The sequence below is a fragment of the Mycteria americana genome, chromosome 1, assembly GCF_035582795.1.
Source record: "Mycteria americana isolate JAX WOST 10 ecotype Jacksonville Zoo and Gardens chromosome 1, USCA_MyAme_1.0, whole genome shotgun sequence".
Lineage (NCBI taxonomy): Eukaryota > Metazoa > Chordata > Aves > Ciconiiformes > Ciconiidae > Mycteria > Mycteria americana.
This window is the reverse complement of record NC_134365.1, coordinates 28,009,951-28,032,580: the sequence shown is the minus strand read 5'-3', so window position 1 is coordinate 28,032,580 and position 22,630 is coordinate 28,009,951. Positions and strand designations below refer to the sequence as shown.

Sequence of the window (22,630 nt, the reverse complement as noted above, 5' to 3'; positions counted from 1 at the left end):
TAAGAATTTAGAAATAGATATGTTAAAGAAAATCCAGTGGCTACTTCATTAATATGCTGGGTTTTGTGCCGTTCAGCATCATTACACTAAGTTTGTCCCTGGCTTGATTTCACTTCCTGCATAAAATGACAGCAAGGATGTATTTGGACCAGCCCTATGTACTTTTTCACAATAGGTAATGCATGTTCCAACAAATAGCATTGTGTGTCTATTGGACTTCATCACTCTGTTTACGCCTTTGAAAGAAATTACTAAACATTTTTTAATTATTATAATTACAGCCTGAAAAGTTCTTTGTCTGTTCCATGCCATATATTATCCTGAGGTGAAGGGTAGAAGAGAGCAGAAGGGGAATTCATTAAGAGTCTGATTAAAATTCCATGTTGACACACCTGCAAAGAAATATATCTGACGAAATCCCACCACCTTTTAAAACAATGGGAGTCCTGGAATTAATTTCAGTAGGGCGAGGATTTTACCCTGTTTGCAGGGGAAGACGCACTGGCCCCAGTTCTTCAGCTGGGCTTTTTTCAAAGAAGAAGTAGAATCAGGAAACAGCAGTGGCACCAGCACCTTTATGGGAAGCAGTACTGGTAGAAATGGGGAACAGTTGAAATCAGCTTAGATATCTAGATACTTGACCACGCAAATCCCAATGTTCAGTTGAAGATATTGGGTAAATGTCAAAGTTACAGATGAATAACATGAGTCCCACATTCATACTGAAACCACGAGTGATCTGAGCAGGTTGTCTGGAATAAATGCCAGAACAGCTTTTATGCCAGAATTTCACGTTCTCTCTAAATAGTTCATGACCTACAGGAAGATGACTTTGTCACATTCAGGAAATCTTCCTTTAAATATGTTGCTGGCACTATTTTTCACATCCCTCTTTCTGCAAATACCTGAGCTGTTACATTAGTACCAGGGATTTGCTTGTGTGACTCTCCTTTTACAAGAGGGAAATAACTAGTTAACATGAGAAGAATTTAAAAATCACTTGCAATAGCTTTTCCATACATAAAAGCATCTTGATTTTAAGGTCAGAATCCTTTAAGTCAGGAAGTAAATGCTATTATCAAATTAAAGAGTTGGGAGAATCTCGCATTTCCTGACAGACCAGGCAGTCAATTTCTACTCCTTGAGTGGCTGGACCTTTCATCTGTCACTGATCCAGGGCTGAACGGCATTGTTCACTTTTTTCCTGAGGTCAGGCCAATTTACAGGGGAGGAAGAAGGAAACGTTTCTCTCGAAGGATTTTTATTTATTTATTTTTTCTGCAAAACCTCAGAGGCTTGGAATGCCAAAAGGCTGTCCAACAGAGAGTGATTAGCCATGCAAATCACAGCAGGGGTGATCAAAATTGGATTATATCTGACTTTGTATGAAATCCGAACTTCTAGAGAGCAGCTCAACTTAGAATCCCAGGTCATATCGCCCCGGAAGTGCTTCACGTGTCTTCCACTCTTTTTCCCAGAAGCTGCAGAATTTCTGTGGATGCTGCAGAGTGCATGCAGACAGCTGAGCTCCTGCGTGCCCCTCGGCTGCCCGGGGGGAGAAAGACCCCAAAACAGGCCACCTCTTCCAGGGCACTGCCTAAAGCCTGCTCCCAGAAGCTCGCTTTCTGAGGGATTTTGATTTAGTGCAGAAGTTGCACTAAAAGGAAATATTTGTAAAGCATGAGGACACTGGAGCCAATTTTGTCTGGTATCAGACGCCTCAGTCAGCTCCCTTGGCTGCGGGAGATCCCTGCCTCGGGAGCGGCAGCCCGTGCACAGGCAGCGAGGGCGGCAGTCCGGTGCTGCCGAGCGGGGAGCGCGGGCACTGGGAGCTTCTGGGACACTCGGGGCTTCCAGCTCGGCACATGGCAAACTGCCCTGGAGTCGTACCCACTGGAAACCCGGGCGCCCTGGGGCAAAGGGAAGTCATCCAGCCCGTGTTTCTGGGAAAAGTCCCCTGAAACTACCACCACCACCACAGTGACAGCGGTGGTGTCACTGTATTGGCTTAAGGACATAGGCCAGGTAAGGTTTGAAGGCAGAATTAATATTTTTTGTTAGAGCAATTGTAGAAGTAGAAAAACTAGACAGCCTTCAGGCACACAAGCCATTCTCCATGTCTCCGCTTGCACGAATTACTCTGGTTTGCATGGATCCTCAGTTTCAGTGCTAAATACTCCTCTCAAGAAAATTTCTGGCCACCTCTGCCAGTGGGGCACGAGGATGTCCTTTTCTCCTTTCTCTGTCTCACATGAGCGTGAAATGGTATTTTCTGTTTTTATCACTGGCTAAAGATTCATTGTTAGCATAGTCATGAGTTGTAAGTAACTTACAGTCCAAGCAGTGGAACTTGGCTCCCAAACCTTTTGCAAACCTTGAGCATTCCTGGCATTCCCGGCTAGGAATTTTGTGCAAGCCTTTTATAGTGAACCTGCCTGAAGTACAAATTTCTCTGGGTTTTGAAGAGCTCAGATCCAGGGTTTGCTTCTTGCTCTCCCTAACTTCAGTGGCAAGTGCATTTATCATTGCTATCTAACAGAAAACTCGAACGGTTGATTTCTTGGATTGATATTGTATGAAGGTACATTCCTTCCTTTTATGGAGATCTAGCAATTAAGACAAATATTTGTTCTTGAGATCTTGCAGCTCGTAATTGCTCTCTGCGATAGAATGATATGTTTTATTTTATAACCATTTATGATTACATAAACAAATGAAATAAATAAACCTCTGGGGGACTTTTTTTTTTACAACTTCTGTCTAACCTGTCTGTACACTGTTGTACACTATGCTTCCATCCAGTCTGTAGCTTGAATTTCTTGGATATGGAAAATACGTGTCTGATTCTCAAAAAAAATTTGTTAACAGGACATTTCCAAGTTTCCAGACAAAGATTATACAGTGCTGGGTGAAGGTGGAATCATTCTGAGCGGAGGCCAGCGAGCGCGAATCTCACTAGCAAGGTATTTTGCTAAGTAGTGTACTGTTTCATGTATAAGGAAAGTATTATGACTAAGCACTTAAATACATGTGGACCAAGTCCTGCTAAATAAATATCCTCCAGGTATATCTGGAACTTCATTTTACTACCAGAAATCAGAGTTTTGCTATGCAATTGTGTTTGCAATATAACTGCATATTTATTTATTGAATTTTAAAAGTTTGATGTCAGGCACATGTTATGGCTTAGCTGAAGATGAATCTTTCCCTCCTTGATGCAAGATGCCATTTGGAGATTCAGACCTTTAAGTGTAGCTTTCCAAGTACAGAAGAAACCCATACAAAGATACAAATAAGAAATTTTCCAGGATCTTTCCCTGCTATGACACTTCTACAAAGCAGTTTATATATTGATTAATGACATACTCCCTGTCTGCAGGTAACAAAAATGAAACAAATGCCATGTTTCAAAGAATGTTGCTAATAGTTTTGGTCTTTTTCTCCTGTAAAAAGAAAAAGTGGAAAGCAATGGCAAGTAAGTACCTATGAATAATGGTCTGGCCTTGTCTGTTTGACCTTCCAACGTTAGTAAATAATTTTGAAGGTCTACAGAACAATAACATAGGTGTTTGTCTTATAAATTAGCTATGTGTTTCAGCAGAATCACTTAGCTATCATCAGAAAACCAGTAGCGATAGCTCTGATGTGTAAATGGCCCCATTTATTTCTGTGCTAAGTGCAAATTGTGCTGGTTCCCATGCTCAGAAACGCTGGGTAGAAGTAAAATCACATTACGGTGATCCACACTGGCTTCCCATGAAAGATGTGCATGTCTGTGTGAGGCTAAAAGATGGGTTCATTAAAATAGAGCGGCTTTCAGTGTGGATCTTCCTAGCAGATTTGTGAGAAGGAAGAGGCATATGGATGGTTCTGTTTTAGGCGGTAAGATAAGAGAGGAGGGGAGGAGCAGACAAACTTTCAGAGCCAAAAAACCCCAACCAACAAAACCCACTTAGATTTTCATTTAAAATGCAACATTTACGTGAAATATTTCCCAGATTCTATGAATAAACATGTCTGTCACTTTTCAGATGGTCACAACTCATTCACTGGAGGGTCACAGAACTGCTACATTTATTGACAGCTATATAATTATTATTTATAAAACAATTAAATGTCCCAAAGACCATGGCTGTATCTGCTTTACATTTTTTTGGGGCTCCAGTCTAAGCTCAGCATACAGGTGTCCAGGTGTTGAGGTGTGGGTGGCAGATGAAGCTCTGAGAAAGCTAGAGGAGAAAATTTAGGATTACAGCCCCGGGTTGTACCCACCTGCACTGGTCATAAGCTGGATGTTATTTGCTTGAATCGGCTGTGTACATGTCTGGTGTAGTCTGCGCAAAGTCGTCTGAAAAGAGAATCCCTGCTGGAATTGCCATCAACCAGTCGCCATGAGAAGCAGATGGAGATTGCCTGAGTCCATCTTTCTTGCAGAGCACTGTCAGTGCCTGCAGCTACAACTGGGGGCAAGAAAGGATCAAGGGAAAAAAGTAGTGCATGCCCTGGGTTTCAGCTAGCTCAATGGCCTGGTACCCTAAAGCCAGTCATGCATAGCTGCTAAGTCCAACATACAAATTAAAGCAATAATTTGAGTGCTACCATTATTCCGGGAAAAAACCTGCAACTTTTTGTTGATGAAAGTGCCAAGAACAGTATGAACTTTTTGTTGTTGTGCAGCCACTACATCATAATGTATGGTCAGTGAAAGCCATCGTGACAGAGGATTTTTCAGTAAAGTTGCTTGGTTTATTAATGTAATCTACTATTATTGAGGGCTTTTTCTCATGGTGGTTAAATATTTTCACATTGTTTAACATAATGATTTTAAAACTCATTTTTAGAGTACTTTAAAAAGTACCAAATTGCAGCTGTCCAAATTTTCTTTACTAACTATACCCTGATTCATATCACACCATTATTTCCATACTCACAGAGGAAGGCGAGGGGCCTTTTTGAACTTCTAGTGAAATTGATTTAAAAAAAAAAACCTCTTAACCACAGGTTTAGGTCTCAGTGAGCCACGTCCAGGCACATACAGCTTAAGGTCCTAATGCTACGAATAGTTTTTCATGTTCTGAACTTGCAATATTGTACAGTCCCATTTCAGATAATGTTTGCAAGATTGGGGCTCACTAACACACTTGTCTTTGCTCATCAGCTATTTCTAAGTGCTTTTAAAACTAAGTGTTGAGACCTAAGTCTTTTCAGACACTTATTTACATCTATGTAACAGTTCCTCAGGCACCAGCAGACGTTACAGTAGGTACTAAATCCCCAGTTAGATGGGGACTGTCAGATTCAGGCCATAAACAGACCTTTGGAGTAACCTGTGTAAAAGGCAGCTGCATAGCTTCTTTTGATTGCACAGAAATTAATGGAAAACTACGTTAGTTTGTAATGTGGTCTGCAGCAAAGAAAGGCTTTATGGAAAGGTGTCTTACAAGCACATTCAACGTTGAACTCCAGCTCCATATTGATCCTGTAGAAAAGTCTATCAGTTACAAGTTTTTGAGACAAAACTGTAAAGGCATACTTTTAAAATCATATTTATGTAAATTTGTAAGACTTGTGAAAGTTAATGTCATTTCCATTTTCTCTGTTCAGAGCAGTGTACAAAGATGCTGATTTGTATCTCCTGGATTCTCCTTTTGGACATTTAGACATTTTTACAGAAAAAGAGATATTTGAAAGGTACCGTATGTTTTGATAGATTGTATTTAAGAATCCCACCAAGCAGCACAAAGTAAAACCAGAACAGAAACTTAATAACAGTACAAAAATACTGAAGTGATCAAAATTATACCTTTTGGGGATGTTTATTTTTAGGGATTCTCGTGACTGAGTATTTTGTGTTAGCAGTAGGACAGCACACTGTGCTGGAAGCAAGCCTGGGCCAGGTGTGAGCATTACTGCTCCCTCTCCCATCCCAACATATTGAGCCTGCTGTAATCTATTACTCCTAGAGTGCGTGGCTTTATATCTGGTGTGTCTATGTACCAGAAAGGCTTTAATTTTAAATCACTTACCTGCTTTGTAAGTATAAATTTTTACAAAAAGCTATATTTTGTCTTGTTTGTCTAATCACTGAAAGACTGGTCACCTGACAGTGCCCACTGACCAAGAGATCGGCAGCAGGTTGGCCAAAGACGGAGACTTTTGGCTTGTCCTGGTGGTGTAGCTCAAAACAGTAAGGACACACACTGCCATCCATGAGCTTTTCAGTCACCATAAGTTTGAAGTTTTGAAATCGAGCTAATACTTTTAAGTTTGGTAGCAAAAGATCTAAGTAACCCTAAGAAGAAAAGAAATATTTCATTTTCATATTGAACTGTGCTTTCTGGATTGACCTGAAAATGATTAAATTTTCTCCCTTTTTTTGGTTCCTGCGATAAAGTACTGACCCTTTACACATCTCAGCCTTACCATCTCCTTTGTAGTTTGAGGGAGCACCCAAGACTGCTCATACTGGGAGGAGGGCAGGTAAAAGCAAACAGACTGAAAGTGAAAGGGATAAAAGCAACATTTAATCATGAAGAAAAAAATCTAATTTTTAACACTTTCCTCTTTTATAGCTGTGTATGCAAGTTGATGGCGAATAAAACTAGGATCTTGGTTACTTCAAAACTGGAACATTTAAAGATTGCTGACAAAATATTAATTTTACATGAGGGGAGCTGCTATTTCTATGGAACATTTTCTGAACTTCAGGGTCAACGGCCAGACTTCAGCTCAGAGCTGATGGGATTTGGCTCTTTTGATCAGTTCAGTGCAGAGAGAAGAAATTCTATTCTAACCGAGACTCTTCGTCGATTTTCCATTGAAGGAGAAGGCATGGGATCACGAAACGAAATAAAGAAGCAATCTTTTAAACAAACATCAGATTTTAACGACAAAAGGAAGAACTCCATAATTATTAACCCCCTTAATGCAAGTAGGAAGTTCTCAGTAGTGCAGAGGAACAGGATGCAGGTCAATGGGATAGAAGATGGCCACAACGACCCACCAGAAAGGAGGCTCTCGCTGGTACCTGACTTGGAACAGGGAGATGTAGGTCTGCTTCGGAGCAACATGCTACACACTGACCATATGCTGCAAGGTCGGAGGAGGCAATCTGTGTTAAACCTGATGACAGGCACCCCTGTGAACTATGGACCAAACTTTTCCAAAAAGGGAAGTACAACATTTCGGAAAATGTCTATGGTGCCTCAGACAAACCTGTCTTCTGAGATAGATATCTACACCAGGCGCTTGTCTCGAGACAGTGTCTTGGATATAACTGATGAAATCAATGAAGAGGATTTGAAGGTGTGTGTTGATTTACATTCATCGTGTTTTTTGATATGGTGATAGTTTAGTGCAATATAGTCCCTATATATTTTTCTACCTGACTATGTCATTCCTAATGCAGTACTTCTCTGTGGAATACCTTTTTGGAATTTATCTTTATCTGTGATATTTTTTTAACTCAAATATAATCTTGAAATCATTGAAATCCTAAAAAATTTATTTTGCCTGATTTTTTATAGTTTTTGAGTGCTATCTGTAGAGGATTTCAATGCAGAATTTTAATCTCATCTCCTGCACTTTAATCTACCTTTAAGATTACTTATGCTAAAATTAAATTTGAAACCATAACATGGAAAAACATTGTTTTATAACATTTATGTAAAATTGACATTTGAAACGTTAAGGGTCATGGAAAAAATAAAATACATTTTAACTACTAGCTCAGTTTTTAAAACTGGAATTTGATAAAATTTGACAAATTTGTCAGACTGCTTAGCTCATGTTCTGATACAGATAATGAACAGAGGAGTAAGCTGGATTTTACTCTGCTTTTATAGATGTGCTGGGAATTATGCAATTAAGGTTGAGTTTTGTACCAAGAACTGGACTAAAATTCCTTTTTTTTAATAACTATCAACTGGTCATGATGAACTCCTTTCATTTTCAAAACTGACAGCTGATTTTCACAGGATAGGAAAATTTTCTGAAGTAGTTTCCTAGGTGGAAAAAAGTCTACAAGAAATATTTAAACTCATAATTTGCTGAAGCACTGCCCATTTTTTCTTTTGCTTTATTGATCTCAGCGGAAAAAAAAGCCCTCAGAGTATTTACAAATTTACTCTAACAGCACAATAATAATCTTCCTTGAAAGAAAATAGCCTTTGATTAACCATTTCTGGGCTTCTAGTAGTGCTGGACAAATCTTGGTTGTTTCTTTCAGTGTTGTCTGAAAATTTAAAATCGTCTCTAAACGGTGTTATATCAAAGATGACTCTGCCAGGCAGTACCTTCCTCTCCAGCCATCATCAGCCAATTTGAATGCTGCAGTTCAATTATTTGGAGTGAGTTAGCAGAAAGAACGACAGCATTCATGTGTTAGAAATTCTCATATATAGATATTATTATCATTCTGACTATGGCTTATCAATTCTTTGACAGGAATGCTTTACTGATGATGTTGAAAGCATGGGTACTGTTACCACATGGAATACCTATTTCAGATATGTTACCATCCACAAAAACTTGATTTTTGTTCTAATTTTGTGTGTGACTGTCTTCTTAATTGAGGTAAGAAAATCTGTGCTTGATGCCATGTTACTACAAATGATGTTTGTTCAAACTGTGTTGTTTGTGATAAAAGGATAAATGGATAAAGCTCATATATGTGTCGCTTATTGGCAACTGCTGTTAAATGATATTGCAATGACTTTTCTACTGTTTAGATGAGTATTTCTCACCAAAGACAGTGATTAGTGCATGGCAGCAGAAGACCCACCTTCTCAAATTATCTCGGTTATTTTCTGCTGTGTGGTTCCATAAATAGGAATTGTTGCCCTATGCAGGTCTCTTGTTCACAGGTGAATGATCTTCCATTTCCCATTAAAAGATATCTTTGTAGAGCTTTGGGGGGTTTAACAACAATAATTACTAGAATTTTTTTGATGAGCACATACATAAGTCTTGGAGAATTGCTTTCAAAAATGAGTTAGCAGCTTTGCTCCCAGCGAAAGAAGAGCGGTGAGCAAGGCAGAGCGCTGGATGCCTGTGACAGCATTTAAAGATGGATGAGGTGTTCCTGCAGGTGCAGAGAAGACTTTTCCCAGGTACAGTGGAAAACACTGTCACACAAAATGCTGAAGAATATCTGCCTGATCATGCAAGTCTTACTATTTGTCTTGTAACAGAAATTGCCTGCTATTTGTCTTGTCTCCCAGTTTAGGAAAGACTTTTAGCATATATACAGAATCTCATAGTGTCCTCTTTTACAATTAATATCCTAAATCAAGTGTTTTTCTGAGGGAAGGAACATGTTTCGGAGAGAAGACTGGGAGATTAATGAGACTGTATACATATGCCAACTTATAAAATATGGTGCCAATTTCTCTTGGCATTTTTCAACATGAACTGAAAGAAGAGAAGAATCCATTAGGAACATAGGACTAGTTTCTGGCTGATTGTGTCAGTGAAATGTTTTCAGCAGTTCTGTGGTGGCATTCAAACTTCTAGTATCATCAAACCTGGAGAAGGATATGATTGATGGTATCCTGAATTTACACTAACGTTATGTTGCAGGTGTTTTAAATTAGTTCTTTTGGATCAGGAATAAAGCCTGGAGCTTAGATCTAGTCTGAGATCCCAAATTTTTAAACCACCTCCAAAAGCATGACAGTATTTAGATGTGTAGCTGTTCTTATCATGTATATTTTATTTTCACGGTAGTGGAAAATGGCTGTGTAAACCTCCAACAGCAAAGCTGAATGTGAGTTGTAGGGGAAAAGGAAATTTTAACTCTGAGGTATATCAGATTTATGCCCATATATTCAGCATACATTTCTAATCTTGATTACAAATTTTTGCTTTGAAATTAGACTAACACATTTAAAAATAATTCAAAAGCCTCATCTTCTAATTGAAGAACAAATCTTATGACAAAGAATGTATCCATCTAAGTTAAACTTTGCAGTGTGACTGTTGCTTAAGTAAAAGCTTATTGATAAATTAATGGGCTAGAAGATACTCAGTCATAGCACAGAATATATAACCTTTAGCAAATCTCTATGCATTAGATGAAATACCGTGCCAAGTGGTTATGTGGCCTGTGCTAACACTTTGTACCCTTCTGACCTTAAACAATGAAGAGAGGCTAGTGATGAACATTCAAGTGCTGAACTGAGAGAGTAGTGACAAGTAAATTGAAAGTGGAGTTTGACCCTTCAGAACTGGATGGGATTATTGTGGAAATGCTAGAGATGCTGTTTTAGATTTAGAATAGATTGTTTTGTATTGTAGGTCCCAAGGTGAGTCCACACAGATCACCATAAATAGGGCTTCACTTGTAGATTCTTCCTAGACTTGAGGGTATGTGTGTGTGTGTGTGTATGTGTGTAGCTCACTTAAGTGGCTCAGAACTGTGTTCCCTAGATGTAACACCTAGAGACTAGGGTTGCTGAACTGGAGGAAGAGCAGTTATGAATGGAAACATGTGGAAAGGCTTTGTGAAGTTATTCTGTCACAGTATTGTCTACCTTCATCTTCCCAGCTCAAAAAAGATGGTCCTCCGTTGTGAGGAGTCAAGATCAGAACAGAATTCTGCTGGGAGATGTAAAAACATTATTGTGAAAGCAGCCTTATCCTTACAAATGTGTAGATTCAGGGCATCATGGTCAAGCTTGAGTTATTTACTATAAGACCTGCAAAAATTAGCGGTTCCCAAGGAGAAGACTTTAATTATGTGCTGAGGTATTATTGTAATACATTCCTGTACCAGTGCCATAAAAATATATGGGAAGAGGATGCTAAAAACTATGTTTAGACCCTTAGAAGAAAGATCATAGGCAGAAATAGGGCAGATTGAAATGTGGTGGACTAGATGAAGATCTCCAGTGTCTCAGTGGACAGACAAGAAAATGTGTTATAGAGGAAGCTTCTGTTGAGCACTGAAGCATCTCACAATAAAAAGGGTTTGATTCCACATTTTAAAAATATTAAAATAGATTATTTGGAGATTATGTAAAATTAGCATCCAAGCAATATCAGACAAATAGATATATCGAATGTAGATATCAGCTAGCAAGAACAGCAATGCAAAAATAACAATGTTAAAGGTTTGACATTCATATTTGAATAGCTGCCTTCGAAGATATTGAGACTTACTCTTTGACGGCCATCAAGAAATATTAGTCTTTAAAACTTAAAATATGTTAAAGCATACAGTGAATGTTCCTTGTCATTAGGAATACATTAGCAAGCCTTTGTTAATAGTACGGTAAAAAACAATAAAAGAATATTTAGGCACTTGAAAGCCTGATGTAATACAAGTCTAAATGTAGCTTTCCTGGTGGGATGCACTAAATGGTTTCTGTGGAAAGAGGAGCAGATATGACAAGGTATTTGCTTCAGGAAAGTTTGACTTCCATCCATTTATAATGCTCTCTCTACAAACAATTATAAAGTCAGTGAAAGAAGATAAGTAAGAAAAAGTACACAATGTGAAAAGACAAAAAATTGACTCTGTTTTCTTTCATCACAGGTAGCTGCTTCTCTTGCTGGGTTATGGTTTCTTAGCAAGTAAGTAGTGGTGATCATTTATTGAGAGATTGGGGTCTCCTTTATATCAATTTTTACTATAAATAATGAATAAATTCTGCCAGAAGTCTATATGGATAGGCACTAGCTTACATTCAATAAAATGGTTCATAGGTGGATGATCTAAATTCCTTATGTAGGTGGTATCTTAAGCTGGTACTTCTTTAAGTGCTAACAATCAAATGGTTTGTGCCTTGTTATTGAGCACATAACAACGTACGCAAGACTTTTCCTGGGTCAGCTCACTCTAGAGATGCATGGACTTGATTATCCTGAATACACTGTGGTTCACCGCTTTTCAGAGATGCCAGGTGAGACATTTGCTTAGGAACATTTTAAGGGAGCAGTGTCTGTAAGACCCCATTTGTACAATTTCCTCTGCTCACCTATGAAAAATTCCCAGAAGTTGCAGGGTCAGGCAGAAGAAGGTTAAAACGTACTGAGCAGCAGTATGGCTTTTCCTGGGTTAATGCTTTTGATCGCTGTTTTAGTCCTGCAGCACTAAGTCTGTATGTTTGAGTATAGGAAGCATATGGTGACTTAGGTCTGATCTGGAGGAGGAGGGATTTATGTTCATGTCCCCTTACAACAGGTCACCAAGGTCTTTGAGTTTTATAGCACACCTGAAGCATTTTATTTCCATAATACTTCACTTTTTTCAACACTTAAACTATTTTTTTCCGGTTAAAAGAAGTGGATGCGTTTTCCTTGATTAGGCTAGTTTTGTCAGTGATTAAACTGGCAGTATATTTGCAAGAGACTACCAAAGCAGTACATTTTCACAGCAGTTTGGCGAAAACTGTTGAAGGGCTCGTAGTTATACACCAATGGCTTAATTTCCAACTTGGTAAAAACCTTTCATTGCACAATTACAAATAATTGCAGAAATTACTACAAATGCTGATAGGTCCCTGAATCACCAAAAGTATCCGAGGAGGTGAATAAGCCATTTATTGACCTCTGAACACACACACAGAGTAACTTTGCCTTAGTGGAACATGGATTGGTTCATAATTTATGTTTCATACATACAGGACAATTTAAAAAATAACTGGAAGTGTATGTAACTAACCATTAACATAGTTTTAAAACAAATGAATATTGCAGTATTATTTGTTTAGTAGAGAAAATAAAAGAGAAAAAAACGTGATTTCCAGTAATGCATTTATTTTTAATTTCCATCATACAGGCCAACTTTGAAAGCAAATGCAACACAATCAGAAAACAGTACCTCTGACAAACCTCCTGTGATTGTCACTGACACTAGCGCCTACTACATCATTTATATCTACGTGGGAGTGGCAGATACCCTGCTGGCCATGGGAATCTTCAGAGGTTTGCCCCTGGTGCATACGCTTATAACAGTGTCTAAAACTCTTCATCAAAAGATGGTGCATGCAGTTCTTCATGCACCTATGTCAACATTCAACTCTTGGAAAGCAGGTAACTGAGATGAGAACTGATTGACTCATGTATGGGTTTCATTTCAATTAAACAGTTTTCATTCTGTTAAAGGATACTGTTGCTTTCCATTTACATTTTCAGTCAAGCTGAATGTTAAAAGTTTGCCCCATAAAGTAATTTGTGAATCTTTTAATGAAGCTTGATTGCACTTTGTGTGACATATTTCAGTTGTCAATTCCGATTCTGAAATATCACCTTGTAAGTTGGAGAAAATTAACTGTTAACTGTTTGAGGCAATAAAACCAGAATAACTTCTAATGAATAGACTTTGTCTAAAACTGCAATAGAAAAGGTATAGTCAGCTATGCGGTGAGTGTCAAGGAATCAGGTGTGGACGATAAATAGTGCTTTATTTCATGAGCAGTCCTACTAAAATGGCATAAAACATCAGTCTGTGAATAATGGTATGCGTATTCAAATTTGGCTCTGGAGTTGATACAGAGTTCGCTATATAACTGGTGCAACAAGTTCCATCTCCCATTGTACATGAAATTCCTATCCCATACCCTTCTTACTGGTGCATACTAGATTACAGGAGGGACTGGTAAATGACAATATAACATAGGGTTTCTCCTTCATTTTCCCATTATATTCTTAATTCTGCTGTTACCTGCTGATTAATACAGTAATTCTGCTCAGAAGCTAAGAAACTGGTGTACAGACTGATACAAATGCTGATGTGCAAATTATCTGTGTATCAGCAGAGCCTGCTGCATAAGGGGTACAGACCTTATGTTTTGTGCCTCTGTTTCTGTCCTGTTTAATTATGTTTCTTTTTTTTATTACATTTTCCTGGTTTTTTTCTGAGATTCCAAGAGCTGAAACAGAAGTTGTGGAGCCAAATTCCTTCCTGGGGAAAGAAGCTGTAGCTCCACTAAACTGTAATGGAATTGCTTGTACTAGAAAAAATCTTGTGCTTACCCTTAATATTTTGTATTCAGAAAAAGTTGTACTTTTGGTTAAAGTAGTAAATGTAGGATTTTTGAGGTGTTAGTGTGTTTGACACTTTTTTTCTTTTTTTTTTCTTAATCCATAGGTGGTATGCTTAACAGATTCTCAAAAGATACGGCAGTACTGGATGACTTACTTCCACTTACAGTATTTGACTTCATTCAGGTTTGTAGAATAAAAGTTCTAAATTTTGCTGTCTTATAGCACTGTAAAGTTTCAGTTGTACATCATGCAAAAGAAATAATATTAAGAAGAAGAACTAACAACTGGAATTAAATCCCTCTTCCTTCTTTTCAGTCTGTGTATCTGTTTACATAGCTGCTTATCTTGTAAGCAAGTTCGTTGCTTCTTTTTTGAGTACCTGCCTATAGGTGTACCTCCACTGTTTGTGCAAACCACTTTTAGTACTCAGGCTCAGAAACATTTTTGCCCTGCAGTACAAGTATCCCTGCTGCTGCTCATATTCAACCTCAAAGGTGTAAAGGGCATTCCTTAGTTTCTTTCAGTTATCTTGGCTCAAGATTAATATTTTTTTCATGCTATCCTTTGATTGCATTCAGTCATTTTCATGACTTTACCTCCTTAGCCTCTTCTGTTCCCAGGTTGCTAGCATCACCCTTAACTTCCTTCTTCTCTTTTGTTGACTATATTCTTGTTTTTTCTGCTCTTTCATCTTCTGTGGAAACTCTTCCAGGCCTGCCCTATTGGGTAGTTTGACCCATGATGGTGTGCTTTCAACTCTCAGTTGGGCAGTTCTGCTCTTTTTTTTTCCTTTTTTTTTTCCCCTTCACAAGTTTGACTGCCTAATTTTGTCTTTTATCTTTCGCATCGTTGTGGCTTCCCCTGAGTCTCTGGGATTTAAGCTGAGTCTGTCAGGCACTGGATAACTATTTGTGATGGATAAGAGCTTTAGATGACTCTACTCCGTGGAGGAATTTTACATCTCTAAGAGTTGTAGAATTGCAAAATTTTTATTTTTTTGGATGGAAAGGCTTGTTTCCAGCATACCTCCTGGGAAACTCCATTCATTGCAAAATCTTGAGTTTTGAATGACCTTCCAATTCACCGACACTGAAGAGAACATTGAAGAAACACAGAGATAGAGGCAATGCCAGTGTTTCTCAAGTAGGATGCCTTTGTTTGCTCCCCATCCTGCCTATTCTGGGACTTTGTGGCTCTGTGTGGATCCCAGCACCCCTCATTAGGGGCCCACCACTAATGCTGCAACACCAGCTTTTCCTCAGATAGAGCTGGTTCCCAGAACATTTAAAAAATAAAAGCAAAAGCTTGCCCGGTCCTCCTGTCCTCTCTACCCTTATTTAGGAGATATGCAGGCCCAACTTAATCCACCCAAACACTCTGCTGCACAGGTTGTCTGTCTTCATCTGTGAGTTTGCTCTGCGTTACAATCCCTACCAACATGACGGTCTGATCAAAACCGGGTCCCTTTCCCTATATCTTTGTCAGTAATTGATAACTTTGGCTCATGACTTTAGAGAGGCCAGTGCAGCTCCACATGAAGAGGTTCAAGGACATTACAGCTCTACTTCATGTCCTGCTGATGTCATGAAGATTCGCTGAATGAGTAAACATGGATATTGAGACCTCCTCTGAATCATTAGTGTCATCTTTGGTGTGATCAGGATTCATTACTGTCTCTTGTGGTGTGCCATTTTGTTTCTGATATTTTGGATCTGCCATAGGGATGTTATTCCAAAATTATTTTAGTTAGTCGGTCTCTACGTTTCAAACTCTCTACAAGAAACTGACTAGTTTTTCATGTTTTCAAAGATAAGGAAAATCCCTAGATTTCACTTTTCTGTTCTGATGCCTTTCAGAGGCTAACCTATACTCTAATGTCCCATAGGTTCACCTCTATCTCCTCAGTCTCAACTGCAGAGGCTCCTGGACATGCATGATAAGCTGCCCTGTCTTTCCAGGTTCTTCTAGTGAAGATCATTGAACCTACCCACTGTCTTGAATGCTTTTTACCAGTAATCCCTTCATAAGACATTTCTTCTGATCCTCCATAGATTCAGACTTGTTTAGCAGCTTCAGACTTCCATAGACTCTTCTATGAATAAAGTCAGATTCCTCTGAAAGATACAGAGAAATTATACATATGACTTTCTCCTTCTGTGCTGATTATCGCAGAGTCACAGAATGGTTGAAGTGGGACCTCTGGACCTAGGGCCTGGGACCTCTCCAACCCCTCTGCTCAAAGCAGGGTCAGCTAGAGCAGGTTGCTCAGGGCCATGTTGGATTTTGAAGATCTCCAAGGGTGGAGACTCCACAACTTGTCTGAGCAATCTGTTCTAGTGTTTGACCATCCCCACAATAAAAATACTTTTTCTTATGTTTAAATGGAATTTTGTGCATTTCAGCTTGTGCCCATTGCCTCTTATCTTCCCACTGGGTGCCACTGAGAATAATCTGGCTCAGGCTTATTTGCTCTGCACCAAATACCTATTGGGATTTATATAAATAGAATATAACTTTTAAACATATATATAATTTATACAAATAATTTATACATATATTCAAATTTATAATTTATATAAACATAATAAATACCATCAGATACATATACCAAATGATAAGATCCCCCTAAGCCTTCTCTTAAGACTAAACAATCCCAGCTCTATCAGCCTCTCCTTGTATGTGAGATGCTGCAGTCCCCTTGTCATCTTCAAGACCTTTCACTGGACTCACTCCAGTATGCCTGTATCTCTCTTGTACTGGAGAGCCCACTCCAGATACAGTCTCACTGGTGCTGAAAAGAGGGGGAGGATCACCTTCCTTGATCTTCTGACAATGCTGCCCTTGTTGGCCTCTCTTGCTGCAGGCGCGTATTGATGCCTCATGGTCTTCCAGGACCCCCAAGGCCTTCTCTGCAAAGCTGCTTCCCAGTCAGTCAGCCTCCAGCCTGTACTGGTGAATGTGGTTATTCCTTCCCAGGTGCAGAGATCTACAGAAAAGGTTAGCTTCTAAATGTACTGGGATGCCTAAATCCGAGTCTTGTGAACATGGAGACTTGGTTTCTGCTAGCCTTCAGTTTATGTTCTCTGACTTCTGAGCTTTTCCCAAGAATTTGACACAAGATTTTAGAGCTGGTTCTTATTCCCTCTTCTATGAGAAAGAGCTGGTAGATGACTCCAGCTAACTCCTTGTTTAGGGACACTGCCTCCTTCTCTGTTGCAGCTGTGGGTGTCATGACATAGTTTTTCTTAGGACTTTTATAGGTATTAGACATATAGGGGATCTTCCCTTTTAGGGAGCAGGGTTTTTCATCCAGGATGAATGAGGCGTCAGGATGAAAGAGGCCAGTGTTACTCTCCAGTCACTGGAATATACCCAGTTGCCCATAAAAGAAGAAGTGGTATTAACCTTTACATCAATGACAAGAGATAGCAACTGTGATGTTTTCTCTGACAGCCATGTGACCTGCTTGCATACATCTTGGGTATGAATTGTAGGCAGCTAATGACGGCAGCAGCATTGCCGCTAGTTTTAACATCCACCTCAGTCTTCTACCAGTGCTTACAGTGGGGTCATCATTTTTTGGAGATCCTTCACGTGACGTGCTCATCCTTAGGGTTTAATATAGTCCCACTCAAAAGGTCATAGTGAACTCATCGGATGTTTATACCTATGGTCATGACTGGTTTTCCCGAAATGATAAACCCCATTGGTAAAGCAAATTTGCTGCTGCAGTCATTGCCACCCTGACCCCTTGCTGAATTGCTGTCTCCAGCACGAGCTGTATTTTCCAAACTGGTGACACAGAGGAAGCACTGGGACGTGTCTCCCCATCCGGGGAGACGTCCCAGGCCTGAAAGCTCAGCACCTGGGGTCACTGCAGCGCAGCACTGTGGCTCTTAACTGGGCTGCATGAGCCCTCTGCTACCATTCCCTGAGCATATGCCAAGGGAGCTGGCTTGTATGTTGATTTTTGCTACTGCCTTTTTAGAGGAGGTGGCATCTTCTGTTTGACTTTACACTCATTTTGTGTTCGGAGTTTATGAGATAACACAACTTTTCATATTCAACTTTTTAGTGAAATAACTGTTGGACCAGCAGTGAGAACAATATGGCATCATGGTGGCCTTTGCAAAATTTGAGTAAATGATGGAAACAGGAATTAAAACAGTCACTGTGTGACTGTGTAATCTCAAGTAATGCGAGAGCTGTATAACTTGGCTCAGTATCAATTGAACAGCTCATTCGCTTGTTAACAATTAGAGATACAAGAGGTACTAAATTCTGCAGTTTGAAATAATGAGTAAACACAAATCCATTCTTGCATTGCTACAGACCAGTGCTATACAGCCTGCACAAGCATAACCTACATGCATCACCATTCTTTTAAGAGAAAGGAGGAAAACAGTGAAAGAAATCTTTAACTAGTTCAGCTGTTACAGTAATTTTTTTTCATAAACTTTGACGCTGCTATTGCATTGCTTGGATTTCTGATGAAAACAAAGGGTAGGAAACCTGGAGCACGCTCACCTGTTTCGTGCAAGGCCTCTGACTTGGAGTGCTGGGAATTTAAATCCTTCCTTGAATTTATGTGTATGTAGTAGCAAAAGCACCAACTGCAGGTTTCTTCCTAATGTGAAATTAGTTTTGCTTTCCATTTATTTCATTGCTTACTGGTCATTTGCAGTGATGTTTCAATGTGATGTTCATAATTTTGTCCAAATTTGCAGTTTGCAGTTGCTTTAGGCTGATAAGTTTGCAGTTCGAAGTAGTTGTTTAGTGTGAATGGTAACACCCTGATACAAAGCAGAGCTTTGCTATTCTGTGTACACTGATATACTTGATTTTCATTAGATTTAGGTATGAGACAAAAACAGTCGAAGTGCTTAAGGTGCTTCTAGAGTAATGACTAAGGCCTGATTTAACTAAATCTGTCTGGAGCTACTGAGGATGACGTCTTATGAGAATGGTAGTAGTCTCTGGTGGGTTAGATGGATTAACTCTGGAATTATTTTGTTCCTTTTGAGTCATCTGTCCCCTTAAAACATCTTTTTTTCTCCTGAAACTGCTAATTTTTTATACCACAAGTCCTCTTATGACTTATTTCCTGTCTTCTGATCAGGACGAGTAGTAGTGCTAGTTTCATATGTGCGTTACAGTCCCTTGCGCAAGCGATGATGTGTGACTTTCCACTTTTCCTGACCCTCAGAAAAACTGCTTGGCCCAGAACCTGCAGGAGACTAGCACTCAGGTCCTGACAGTCTGGCACACCTAGTCCAGACAAGACAGTGACAACACGGTTAGGTTTGGGAGCTAGCTGCAGATAGCGCAAGTGTCATTCTTACAATTCTAACTGAAGAGTGAGTGCCTAGCTGCCATTGTTTCTGTGTGACTTCATAATTTAGAAGCCTGCAATACTGGTTGTACTACAGAAAACACTTCTTCCATCTATTAGAAAAGATTCCAACAGGTATGGATCTGGTCTCAGTTATTCATGATCTTTTCATGGAGGTTTGTTCTCAGCTGCAAATCCTACTTAGGTTAGCACTTTATGTTTGTTGAAACAATACGTAGTTGCCATGGGAAGGAGATTCATCACCAATCTCTAGTCTATAAAATGATAAGTTTACTATATCAATAGTATTTTTCTTTCATTCTACAGTTAATACTGATTGTGATTGGCGCTATAACAGTAGTCTCAATATTACAACCCTACATCTTCCTGGCATCAGTGCCTGTGATAGCAGCCTTTATTGTGTTAAGGGCATACTTCCTCCACACTTCTCAGCAGCTGAAACAACTGGAATCTGAAGGTAGGAGCAGCAAAATTGGTAGACTTCTAAATCCACAACAAATCAATTGAGAAGTGATTCACCCTTTCACCTCTTCTTTGCCTTTTCTCTTGCAAGATGCCATTGTCTCTGGGAGCAGAACACATACCTCCTTAAAGCCAATGCTGTTACTGATCCAGCCAATACTGAGTGCTCTGCTGCCAAAGAGCAATGGAGAAGATCTTTTTAAAGCTGGGCTTTATCACCACTGCAGCTGAAAACAAATAAAGTCCTGACATACAGTTTTCTTGAGAGTAAACATAACTTGAAAAATTGTGGTCAGACTCGGTATGTGCCCTATGAGTTTGTTTCTTTATAAAAAAAATGTAGAATGGATATATCTTGACTGCAAAGAATTCTTATTTCTGAATAAGTTATTTGATTAAATTTCCTTCCTCTCCCCCCATTAAGAGACTAACACATTCCCAATAAAATGGAAAACCTCATTCTGAAGTGTGGGTTTGCAGATCAGGCACTGTGGTCTGGCTTTACAACAAACTGGCAGATCCTCAGCAAACCAGTCCTGAATCGTAAACACTGACGATCATCTTCCCTTTTACTGAAGTGTAATTCTGAAGTTCCTCAGATCTAAATCTAAATTTATTTGATGTTCACAGGGATCCAGCATTGGCTCACCACTTTTTATGTAATGCAAGATCTGCTTAAAATTACCATGTCTGTACAGTGGAACCCAGAGCATTAAAGTACTCTGTCTGTGTTAAAAAAACTTCACTTGGTGGAGTTATCAGAATTGCAGGAATTCATTTTGGCTGGGGAGGAGCCGCCTTTCTCTTGTGGCATCTTACAGCAGGCCAGGAGCTTCCCCAAGTAGTATGCTAACTATGAAGAATTAACGTGATCCCTTCCTGGCAATACACGGAATGGAATTTCAACCCATTCATACAAAGACTGTTGTTGTATATCCTGTGCTAGGATTACTTCAGTCATGTACTCCAACAACGTATGTAAATTAAACACTAACAATAGTTATATTGCTGTGAGTTAGAGCATAGGGCTGTGTATTTGCGTTATATCAAAGGTATTTTTTAATGAATATTTATGATGTTTCTAATTTAAACGCTTTACAGCTCGGAGTCCAATATTCACCCATCTTGTTACAAGCTTAAAAGGGCTGTGGACACTGAGAGCTTTTGGGCGGCAGCCGTATTTTGAGACCTTATTTCACAAAGCCCTGAACCTACACACGGCAAACTGGTTCCTCTACCTGTCAACGCTTCGCTGGTTCCAGATGAGGATAGAAATGATTTTTGTTGTCTTTTTTGTTGCTGTGGTGTTCATCTCTATCATAACTACAGGTATGTAACTTTCCTGGAGTACTGAAACGGAAGTCTTCTGCTTCTGTTTAACAGCTCAGCTTTAGAAAATTCTGATGGGAATAAACCATTGCAAAATTTAGCACACACTGGAGTCACGGATTTACGTATGTCATAATAGTAAACAGTTTAATTAAAATAGAAATTACACCATCATTATGTGCAATCCAATGTTGTAGAGGACTCATTAAAGGGATTAATATGAAAATAATATCTGAAGGGACAGAACTTTCCTTTTCTTTACTGTCATTGCTGTAAATGTACTATCATGTGTTTTGAACCACATTAATGTAACCATGTTAGTGTACTGAAAAGCTTGGATGTTGATTATCATCTGTATAGCTCAAAGTTTTTTAGTAAATAGATGTTAATGTTCCTCTCATTTGCAAATGGTTAAGATATGCAAAGTTTTAATGATCTTTTAAAACCACACCAATAGCAGAAATAGTCATCCAGTTCTCTAATTCCTAACCCACTGACCCATTTTCCAATGTGAAGTTTTGCAAAGTCCGTTCAAAATCCCCTTAAAAAGGGCTCGCCACTCCTCGTAAACCCAGTACACAAATAAGAATCACTCTATACGTTACTATCTTAACTTGTATTTGGAAAGCTGCCCGTGGCTGGCCAGGAGTAGCCAGTCTCCAACAAGCAGAGAATAGGAGCTGAACATCTCCAAAATGTTGGAATAATTCAGTTCTGTGGAAAAACTCAGCAGGTTTAGCTACAGATTACTTCAAATACAGTTTTTAATTCACTATGTTTTTGTAACGTATGTTTTTTGATTTTGATTCTCAGGCATTATTCTCTCTCTCCCAAGTTTTACACTGAACTTTGTGTGCAGGATCTGGATGCAGTTTCAATACTGCGGTTGCTGATGAACAAGAATTTGCTGATTTTGTGAAGGAGGTTTTTGATTATAATAATATCCAAATTTCATTTGATCATACTTCAGTGTTGAAAAGGAGTTATATAAAAGTGTACATTTTATCGAATATTGTACTGTGTATGAAATGCTATCCTCTATTTCTTGTATAAAGAACTCTCCTGATTCATAGGAAAAAAAAAATCCAACCACACAAATACTTCTGTACGAAAACATGCACCTACAGTACTTTTGTTGCAAAGGAAACTTTTAATTCCCCTAAAATTCATAGGGAAACAATATCCTCTGCTGCCCTTCTCATTTTTTATTTTATGTGCTTAGTAGTTTGGCATTTTTTAGGAAAACTAACTGTTCCTTGTGTTATTGTTTTTCTGGATATTTTATTTGAGAAAAGAGGTTAGAAACACTTTTTAAAAATGTGAAAATTTGTCATCTTGCCACCATTGTAAACTTTACTGTTACAGGTAATAGGTCCTTGGAGCAACACTAAATTCCTTTTCTTAACCTGGAAGGTTTCAGGAGGAATATTTTGTTTTTATTGTTTACTTCTGTAATTACTTTGATAATGAGATGTCTATAAGCAAAACAGGAGGAAG

The 22,630-nt window shown here is 38.9% G+C and overlaps 1 protein-coding gene across 1 annotated transcript in view; it reads left to right on the top strand.

Annotated features, from left to right (window-relative positions):
* The window catches only part of CFTR (CF transmembrane conductance regulator), an 82,385-nt gene that overhangs the window by 32,626 nt on the left and 27,129 nt on the right, over positions 1-22,630 (top strand). The window contains exons 12-20 of the mRNA XM_075495742.1: positions 2,869-2,963; positions 5,605-5,691; positions 6,573-7,305; positions 8,446-8,574; positions 11,537-11,574; positions 12,782-13,035; positions 14,093-14,172; positions 19,649-19,799; positions 20,906-21,133. Coding sequence (XP_075351857.1) covers positions 2,869-2,963; positions 5,605-5,691; positions 6,573-7,305; positions 8,446-8,574; positions 11,537-11,574; positions 12,782-13,035; positions 14,093-14,172; positions 19,649-19,799; positions 20,906-21,133 — 1,795 coding nt within the window. The remainder of the gene's footprint in view (positions 1-2,868; positions 2,964-5,604; positions 5,692-6,572; positions 7,306-8,445; positions 8,575-11,536; positions 11,575-12,781; positions 13,036-14,092; positions 14,173-19,648; positions 19,800-20,905; positions 21,134-22,630) is intronic.